The sequence below is a fragment of the Apium graveolens genome, chromosome 5 (genome assembly GCF_009905375.1).
Source record: "Apium graveolens cultivar Ventura chromosome 5, ASM990537v1, whole genome shotgun sequence".
Lineage (NCBI taxonomy): Eukaryota > Viridiplantae > Streptophyta > Magnoliopsida > Apiales > Apiaceae > Apium > Apium graveolens.
Genome location: NC_133651.1, coordinates 311172526 through 311183134, shown reverse-complemented (window position 1 = coordinate 311183134; position 10609 = coordinate 311172526). Strand labels below are relative to the sequence as shown.

At 42.2% G+C, this 10609-nt stretch overlaps 1 protein-coding gene across 1 annotated transcript; it reads left to right on the top strand.

The window, feature by feature from the left end:
- The first annotated feature begins 2407 nt into the window (after positions 1–2407).
- On the top strand, positions 2408–3238 carry LOC141661240 (uncharacterized). The gene has a single exon (XM_074468225.1). It carries the CDS (start codon positions 2408–2410, stop codon positions 3236–3238), a length of 831 nt encoding a protein of 276 aa, XP_074324326.1.
- Positions 3239–10609: the final 7371 nt, after the last annotated feature.

Sequence of the window (10609 nt, the reverse complement as noted above, 5' to 3'; positions counted from 1 at the left end):
CAAGATGAAAGTCCCAGATCATAAGAAGAACCCCGACAAGTACTGCGATTATCATAGAGATAAGGGAAAAAATATTAATGAATGCTACCATCTCAAGAAGCTTATCGAACGAATGATCAAAGAAGGCACACTCAATCAGTTCATCCGAGATCTGAGGGATAGACTGGGGCCGAAGGACAATCAGGAGGAACTAGAAGCTGAGGAGCCCGAACGAAGAGACGGGATAAGGGGCGAGGTGAAGACAATATCTGGGGGCAGTGTGCTGGATAGAGATAGTAAGACGGCGAAGAAAAAATAAGCCCGACAAGTGTACAACCTCTATCAGTTCGTCCAGGCGAAGTCACACATGCCCATGACTTTCAGTACAGAAGATTATGAGGATGTCATTCTCCCACATGAAGACCCCCTTATCATCAATCATCTCATTTGGCAAAACAAAATCTGGAAGGTGCTTGTGGACACGGGCAGCTCGGCCAACATCCTGTTCCACAAAACCTATTGTCAGATGAACTTGGCAAGAGAATAGCTAAAGCTCTGCAACGAAACACCTCTCTACACCTTCGGAGGGAATGTAATACAATTTGAAGGTACGATCACTTTTCCCGTTCTTTTGGGTAAATTACCATACATTGTTGAAAAGTCGGTGAAGTTCTACGTGGTTTGGATTGAGAGTCCGTATTATGCCATTCTAGGAAGGTAGTTCCTGTCAACCTTCGAGGCAGTAGAATCTATACCCCATCTCAAGCTCAAGTTCCTAACTGAGAAGGGGGTAGGAGAGATGAGGGGCGATCAGAAAACCGCCTGAATAATCATGTTGGAAGACCTAGAGAAAGATCAGGCCTATGAGAAGCCAGATGAAACTGGAAAAAGAAAAAGAGCCAAAACAGAGCCCAGTGGGAGCAGAGAGACCCTGAACATCGAGTTGGAAAAGTTCAGGGAGGATCTTTCAAGTCCGATTGTCGACCCAGCCGCCGAGACCGAAGAGTTTGAATTATATGCATGACATTCGGGTAAAATGGTTCGAATTGGGAGAAATATGGAGAAAGATCTGAAGGAAAAGGTTATTGCGGTGATTCAGCAGTACCATGATGTATTCGCCTAGGGACCAGAAGATATGCCTGGTTTGGATCCCAAGATGGCTAAACATTGCCTTAATGTGCAGCCCGGGGCCAAACCGATGAAGCAGAAGAAGAGGACTTTCACAGCCGAACGACAGAAGGTAATTGAGGCTGAAGTAGAAAAGCTACTGGAAGCTAAGTTTATAGAAGAAATTGAGTATCCTGACTGGTTAGCTAACGTGGTGGTCGTTAAAAAATCCAATAGGAAGTGGAGGATGTGCGTGGACTACACAGATCTCAACAAGGCTTGTCCAAAGGACCATTACCCCTACCCAGTATAGACCAACTAATAGACGCCACGGCCGGAAACCAGGTACTCAGTTTTCTTGATGCTTTTTCCGGATATCATCAAATTTTGATTAATGACAAAGATGTGCCGAAGACAGCATTCATAACTCCAAAGGGGACTTATGCTTATATTAAAATACCCTTCGGACTTAAGAACGCTGGAGCCATATTCCAGAGAATGGTGAACAAAGTGTTCAAGGAGCAGATCGGTTGAAAAATGGAAGCTTATGTGGACGACATGATCATAAAGTCCCTGTTCCAAGATCACGCCGAGGATTTAAAAGAATGCTTCGAGACTCTCTAAAGGAACAAAATGAGGATAAATTCGAACAAGTGCACGTTCGGCGTGGCAAGTGGAAAATTTCTGGGCTACATGGTCAGTGTCCGTGGGATAGAGGTGAATTCGGAGAAAATTGAAGCAGTGATCAACATGGGGCTCCTAAATGCATCAGGGATATCCAAAAGCTGACTAGCTGACTAGTAGCCCTTAGGCGGTTCATCTCCCGGTCAGCCGAAAAAGCGCTCCCTTTCTTCGTTGTGCTTAAGGGTCAAAGAATTTTGAGTGGGGGCCCGAATGTCAAAAGGCGTTTGAAGAAGTAAAAGAATATCTCACCAAGGCACCACTCTTAATGAGGCCTAATCCGAAGGAAATATTTCAGCTCTACTTAGCTGTGTCCGACAGAACACTGGGGGACAGTACTTGTGAAAAATCATGGGGTAACCAACATCCTGTTTTCTACGTATCTCATGTCCTTAAGGATGCAGAAATAAGGTACCCCAACGCCGAGAAATTCGCATATGGGCTGGTCATGGCCTCCCAGAAATGGCGACATTATTTTCACGTCCGAACAGTTCATGTTGTCACCGATCAGCCATTGAAAAAAATTCTAACAAGGCCAGAAGCTTCGGGTAGAGTTGTAGTTTGGTCCATTGCGTTGGGAGAATACGACCATGAGTCCGTCCCCTGAACGGCGATCAAAGCTCAAGTTTTGACGGATTTCATGGTCGAGTGCACATTTTCTGGGCCGCAGGATCTTACACCGGAAGAACAACTCATTCGGGCCTCGGGTAAATGGAAGCTTTTTGTGGATGGGTCGGTCGCTGGGAAGAAGTTTGGGGTCGGTTTAATACTTTCCAGCCCCGACGGGTTTGAAATATTTGAAATATGTCAGGCTATACAGTCCGACTTCCCCCTCACCAATAATGAAGCGGAATACGAGGCCCTCCTGGCAGGAATTGAGTTAGCACGAAGCCTCGAGGCGAAGCACTTAAGGGCGTTTAGTGATTCCATGCTAGTAGTCAAGCACTTCTCAGGAGAATATGAACAAAGGGATCCTCGGACAAAGGCTTATGCCACTAAGGTAAAAGACTCTTCTTTCTCATTCGAAACTTTTGAGCTAAGTCAGACAGGTAGGGAAAATAATAGTCGGGCAGATGCCCTCTCCAGGCTAGCTTCGGCTGAGACACAGAGCCTAAACGGTTCTATCTATATCACCGAAGCCGAGATGCCTTCGATCGAGAAGAAAAAATGCCTTGAGATTTACCAAGGTACCAATTGGATGACTCCAATTTGGAATTTTCTGGAAAAAGGAATCCTCCCGCTGGACCGAAGGGAAACCCTAAAAGTAAGGTACAGGGCATCAAGCTACACAATTGGGAAGGGAAGAATGTATCGTCGATCTATCAGCCAACCCCTTTTAAGGTGCTTAAATACTGAAGAGCAGTATCATGCCTTAGAAATGGTGCATGAAGGAATTTGCATAGAATATCTGGTCGGTCGGTCCCTTGCCTTTAAGATCCTTCGTCAAGGATTCTTTTGGCCGACTTTGTGAGCCGATGCAAGTGAATATGCAAAGAAATGCAAGAAATGTCAGTTGTTCGCCACGATTCCGAAGCAACCTCCTGAAGAAATGACTTTCGTACTTAGCCCCATTCCATTCGCCATGTGGGTCATAGATATAGTCGGAATTCTCCCTACCAGCACCAGACAGGCGAAATACTGCATAATCCCCATCGACTATATGACCAAGTGGGTCAAAGCAAGGCCATTATCCTCCATAACTGAAGAAGCGTCCAAGAAGTTTTTTCTGGAGCAGATTATTTTCAGGTTCGGGATTCCAAAAGCTTGTGTCTCTGACAACGGAACACGGTTCATTGGGAATAAATTCCGAAGGTTTCTGCATCACTTCGGGGTTCAACAAAAGTTCAGCTCAGTTGCGCACCCCCAGGGAAACGGGGCAATCGAAGCAGCAAACAAGATAATCTTTCAAGGAATAAAGAAAAGGTTAGGAGAAGCTAAGGGAAGATGGGCCGAAGAGTTGCCATGGGTCTTATGGGCTTACCGAACAATGCCCAGGTCTTCCTCAGGGGAAAATCCTTTCAGGTTGGCCTATAGAACAAATGCCCTGGTTCCGGTCAAAGTGGGCCTAGAATCTTACAGAACTGAAGTCTACAACGTAGAAATCAACAGCTTTGGGTTAAGGGCGAATGTGGACTTGTTAGAAGAGGAAAGAGAGGATGCCCACCAAAGGAACATGAAAGACTTACTGCAAGCAACCCAACACTATGATTGTGGAATTAAAAAGAGGTCGTTCGGCATTGGAGATCTGTTCCTACGAGAACTAGCTGCATCCATGCCAACAAGACAAGGGAAACTTCAGCCAAACTGGGAAGGGGCTTACAAATTAACGAGGTCATTTGTCCAGGGACTTACAAGCTGGAAATACTGGCTGGCGAAGCAATAAAAAACACTTGGCATGCCAGTCGCCTCTGAAATTTTTATCAGTACGGAAAATTTCTTTTATTTCTCATTTGTCTTTCATTCTGAACCCTATGTGAAAAGTGAATGACTTAACGATCAATGAAAATGCACTTCTTTTCTCGTAAATTTATTACCTAAAATTACGAAAAACTGAGCGGCCGAACGAGTATTATCTATGGGCGACCTTGAAGAAGATAAACCTTTCGGCCTCCACATTTGGTTTGCTTAAGAAAAAGGGCGAATGAATATTATCTAGGGGCAATCCTAAATAGATTAATACCCTTCATCCTATGACTATTATTTAAATATAAAGTGAATATACACGGCGAGGACGAATGAGGAATGTCTAAGGGAAATCCTGAAAAAAGACTTTCCCCTTCGTCCTTCCCTTATAGTTTCTAACTATCACCAAAGAGAACAACTGGAAAAAAAAAGCGAAATTGCCGAAGGAATGAAGAAAGCCTTGTCTAGGGGAGACCCTGAAAAAGACAAGCACTTCGTCCTCAAATCCTACATCAAATTTTTTTAAAGCACACTTGGAGAGCGAAGAAGGTCTCGTCAAGGAGCAATCCCGAAGAAAACGAGCCCTTCCCCTCCTAGGCTAAGCTTAAATTTTTACAAGTACAACTTTTCACCGATGGAACAAAGGAGGACTCGCCTAGGGACAACCCAAAAAAGGCCATCCCCTTGTTCCTTCACCTAAAAGGACATATCATCTTTAGTGTTAATGGTCTAAGGCTCCCTTCGGGCTAGGGCCTTGCCCCCTTACCACTTGGGGCCGAAGATGGATATTACATAAAACAGCAAAAACTGCTAAGGCAAAATTCTAGCCGAAGACGAATAAAACGCATAAATTGCTAAGGCAAAAATAAAGCCGAAGATGGAATGAGTGAAGTAAAAATAAATTATGACAAAATGCTGGCAAAAATAAAAGATGTATTCGAAAATAAAATTTGTGCCCGAAGGCAAGTTAAATAACAAGAAGCCCAAAGGCAGAAGTATCAATTCGAAATATTACAAAAATTACAAGTCCAAAAAAAGAAAGAAGCCTCTAAGACCGGGGATCTTCATCCTCGCTTGAGGAGACAAAAGGAGCTTCCACGACCGCCCGACCTATGGGGTATTCCAAGCTGTCATCTAGCAGCTGCTTATGATCCCATTCAAGGCCATGGGCCTTTTCGAGGACATAGTCAGCCATAAACTGGAAGCACCGCTCTTTGGTCTGATTTTACCCAACTGTTTCTTGATTTTATGAAGTTCCTTGCGGGACTTCTTCAGCTGACCATTCCCGTGAACGATCCTCCAGTTCGCCCGGGCGAGATCTCCCTCCAACCTTCGCTTATCAGCTTGCAGCACTTCGTCCTGGCCCACCAGCACGCCGTTTTGGGTTTGCACCCTTCCCAGCTCTTCCTCGGCCGTCGTGGCCCTCCTCTCCAGCTCCTTGACCTTGGTCATTATGTCCTCCATGTCTCAGACTTTGTCCTCCGCAGCAGAAGCCCAAGGAGCAGCCTGCAAAAAATACACAGGGCAAAAGAAATATGTCAAATGAACGAAGAGAAAAACATGAAGAAGGCCTAAGACAAATAAATGAAAATTAACTACATACCAGGGACAAGAAAGACATCAGCTCAGTGCAAGCTTCTGTCGGAGAGGCCGCCGCAAAAGAAGCCTTGTCAGCTGGAAGATGAAGACCGTGGCACAGGTCCGAAGCCACCTCCTTTGTCGACTCTCTGGTCAGGTAGACAGTGTGGTCCGACGTCAGAACGACCCAGTTGGGAACGAAGGTCTGAACGACCCCATCCCTGTTTCAGAGCCGTTTGGAAGTGACCCCCTCTCCTATGAACTCCAGGTCATCCTACTGAACGTCCTCAGAGGCCGAAGGAGCCTGTTGTAATGGGACCGCCCTCTCAGCCTCGGCTCCCTCCTCCTTCTCCTCTTCAGAAGGATCTGGGACGACCTTCTTGTCGGCCGCCTCCTCTGCAGCCCTTTTCTAGGCCACCCTGACCTTCTTCCCCTCGATAAGGGCCTCCCTGGTAGACACTGAAAGTCAAAAAAGAACAGAAGAAAAGTCGGTCTAAGTAGATATCATAAGGCAGTAAAATATACATGGCGTAAAGACGGAAGAAAGAAAAGGAAGATAGAACAATGGAAAGCAGTTGTAAGACAAATTATAAATAAAAAACTAAAGAGAAAGTTGTTACCCCCACCCCACAAGCTCAGAATCCAATCCTTATCCCGGAAGTCCTCGTGACCAAGCTTCGCCACCTTCGCGTCTACTAGGGCCGCGTAGAGGTCCTTCTTCTCCTTCATCCAATTCGGCATTATAAGTGCCGAAGCGTTGACCTCATGCCACACCGAGATCTCGGCCAACTTCGGCCCACTAACGAAGCACCCGTAGGTGAGGATGGATTTATTGCTGGAATTAGTAACCGTCCATTCCGGCCGGCCGGCCCGACGGGCAATGTTATAGAAGCCCGGGCTCTTCGGGTTCTTCCGGAAATTATAATGATACCAGAACAGCCGGGTGAGCGGCTGAATCCCGGCTTGGAGGCACCGGTTTTGGAAGCAATTAATATGGATGAATCCATTCAGATCCATCTGCCCTAGTGCAATTCCCATCTGGCTGAAGAGCCTCCTCGGAATCTTCAGCAGCGGCACTCTGAAGCCGCAATTGAACGCCGCTTCGAATATTCCTACGGTGCAATCTCCATACCCCTTCGGCACGCCAGGAGTATCATAGATCTGCTCGTCCTCCTTGGCGGCGTACAACCAAAAGTAACCCCGTGGGATAGAATAGTCAAAGTACATCTGACCCACGCGTTCCTTCGACAGCTCTGAGCGGTTGTTGGCTGTAGGATACGATGCCACGGAGCCGAAAAGAGCTCGTCCCGTTCTTTCGGGACGAATGGAGGAAGTCCCAGCCAGAGTTTTCACTCTTGGAACAGAAGTCTCAACCGGAGGATTCGCTCGGTCCATGTCCCTGTATTCGGAAATAAAGAAACAAATTAGTCCATGTACTCGGATTGAACGAAAAAAGGAAAAATAAAAGGATAAGAGACCGAGTACATGTCCTGGAGCCGATCGAACAAGAGAATGCCCAGAGTCGGTTCCCGAAGGATGTTCAATAGACAAGTGTTCCCGAAAGAAGTTCTTGCCCCTAGAACCCTTCACATGCCATCTTTAAACTCAACAAGCAAGGAAGGAGGAAAAACTAAGCACCCTGGGTCGGCTCCCGAAGGTTGTTCCATAACCAAGAACCCACGAAGAGAGATTTTGACTGAGAACAACTTGCATGCTCTCTTTAAACCCATTGGATGCCCCTAAAAAGGTAAAAACCCAGAAAAAGGCCTACAACCTACCCAGAAAAGACACCCCATACAAAAAACAACATAAAACACAAAACTCGAGCCCAGAAAACAACCACTAAAAATAATAAAACCCGCATACACAGAATAACTTGTATGAAAACATAAAAATGTGCAAGAAAGAACTTAATAATTTGAAGATGCTATTTGATTGTGATGGGATGGTTGGGAAAAGTAGAATTGTTGCTGCCCGTCATTAAAAAGCTTGAGAAAACTGTTGTTGTTTGTGTTTGGTTGATGAAAAGTGATAACGCAAGGGTGTACTGTGGCTCTATATATAAGAGCCTAAATGTATTTGGGTGCCAAAAGGGCGACGTTTGGGGATCTTTTAAAATGGACGACACAGATGAAAACGGTTGAAATTCAACGGCAGAGATTGATGCACCCACAACGTTACCACGTGTACGAATGGAAATCGAAGTAAGACCGAAGCAATCGTCCTAGGGTTTCTTCACCCCAAGATGGGCTTAAATGGATGTCCATCGGCCCGCCCGAAGGCCCAACCGAAGGATAGGGACATGTTAGCTATGGGCCCAATAAGGCCCAACGAATGAAGGCCCATTAGACAATTATATTATTGGGTCGAAGGCCCAACAGGACCATGGACCGAAGCCCATAGAGCACCACAGACCGAGGCCCATCTTTCCTCCAACCTTTGGGATTGTGCAATCATAACGCCCCTTTCTCCTCCTCTCCATTAATAAAGTGTAACGGATGAGCATACATGGCAGGATCGGGTATAAAAACCCCAGGGAAGTAAGAAATACACAATTACACACTCATTCTCTCACACTCTCTACTTTCTTGTATTCCTAAAACCCACACTACATCCATATTCGTATTCTCACACCAGAGGTGAATCGGGGAAAAAATCATTCGCATTCTCTTCCCTTTCAGGTAGAGGCCGAAGGCAATTCCTGGGAGGTCGAAGACCATTCATACAGTCCGAAGAAGATCTGGGCGTAACAGTAAGTGATAGGGAGGTAAAATGCCTTCATCCCAAAAATGGGATAAAAGTTTTGGAGGTAAAATATGTAAAATTTACATTCATCACCATTGCTTTCGTTCCTTTTAAAAATTCGGGAGTACGATTGAAAATGAAAATGAAATTATTTTACTTACCTTACACTTGCTTTACACCCTTTTTAAAACTCGGGAGTAAGGCGTTAATCCCGGAGTCATTCATGGACATACTACTTAAGCTGATTACAACTTGAGCTCATATTATATTTATTCATGTACTCTAGGATCATTTACGTCATAACAATAATTCCAACATGAATTAATTTGACTTAAACTTGTCCGTCAAGAGCAAGCCTTTTAGTCATTATAGAATTCGGTTATCATGGAGACTTATCTAGCCCGAATCTTACTTCCGCAATGTGCCTCTTAGTTCATTGACCTACATCAGACCCATGTAAATTTTGGTACAACAGCTCTAAATATAACATATTATTATTCGAATCTAGTTAGTAACATATAAAAATAAAATATTTTAATAATTTATATTTGTGAATTGTATGGAATATAAGTTAGTATTGGTATATTAATAAGAAAAAAAGTCTGAATAACGTCTGGTTCAACTGATTCGGCTCACAAACCTAAAACGAACCTCATATTTTGCATAAATCCATGTACAAGCCCAAATTTTCAATCATATAATGTTGTTCAACTTTTTACTGCATTTAACAATCATAGTTATTTGAATTATAAGCCCAAGACATTAAAAGAAGTAAAGGGAAGATTTCAAGACTGCATTTAATGTTGTTTGGTGATGTGCGCTAGATTCAAACGTTAAAAATTAAATTTTCGTATTTGTATTTTGTATTTATCTATAGTTTATTTTTTATGTTTTTTTAATTTTATAATTTTTTTGACCACAATGACAATTTTGTATACTTTTTATTGACAACTTTTGTATATATAAAATTAATTTATTGTTTTATATAACTTTTCATTTTTTATTTTATATTTGTACTTTAAAAAATATCAAGCATAACTTCTGTTAAATATTTTTGAAAAATTTGAAAAATTTAATTTTAATTATTTGAATTCTCATTTATAGAAAATAATGTTAATTTATAAAAATATGTACTCCATGAACCTTAAATTAATATGATTGCTAAATGCAGTAAAAAATTGCTCCGCGCAGTAATCAGAAATTACACTTATATCCTTAACTTAGCGCAGTAATCAGAAATTACACTTATATCCTTAACTTAGTTTCTTTGCCAGCCTTGGAAAAAGAAGTAAATGGAGGATTTCAAGACCGCATTTAATGTTGTTTGGTGATGTGTGTTGAATTCAAACGTTAAAAATTAAATTTTAGTATTTGTATTTTGTATTTATCTATAGTTTATTTTTTATGTTTTTTAAATTTTATATTTTTTTGACCACAATGACATTTTTGTATACTTTTTATTGACAACTTTTGTATATAAATTTAATTTATTGTTTTATATAACTTTTCATTTCTTATTTTATATTTGTATTTTAAGAAATATCAAGCATAACTTCTGTTAAATATTTTTGAAAAATTTGAAAATTTTAATTTTAACTATTTGAATTCTTATTTATAGAAAATAAAGTTAATTTATAAAAATATGTACTCCATGCACCTTAAATTAATATGATTGATAAATGCAGTAAAAAATTGTTCCGCGCATCCTTAACTTAGTTTTTGTGCCTGCCTTGGAAAAAGAAGTAAATGGAGGATTTCAAGACTGCATTTAATGTTGTTTGGTGACGTGTGCTGGATTCAAACGTTAAAAATTACTCCCTAAGTCTCTTCCAATTGTTTAGATTTCTGAGGAAGTGTCCGGCACACATTTTTTTTTTGACAAATGCAGAAAGTTTTCATTAAATTGAATATAGTACAACCGGGATAAACCCCCAACTGTTGATACAACCAGCTGGTACCCAAACAATCCAAATTGCACAAGCATCTCTGAAAATAACAACATCGCAATTGACCATATCACATAAAAACTATGGTTAGACCAATATTCAGAAACACCAATCACATAATATGAGATTGGAGAAGCGGCACCACAGCTATCTACATGCCGGACACCAGC

What these genes read in the sequence shown, in the direction of transcription:
- LOC141661240 (XM_074468225.1), top strand. Translation starts at nt 2,408, where the DNA reads ATGGTCGAGTGCACATTTTCTGGGCCGCAGGATCTTACACCGGAAGAA.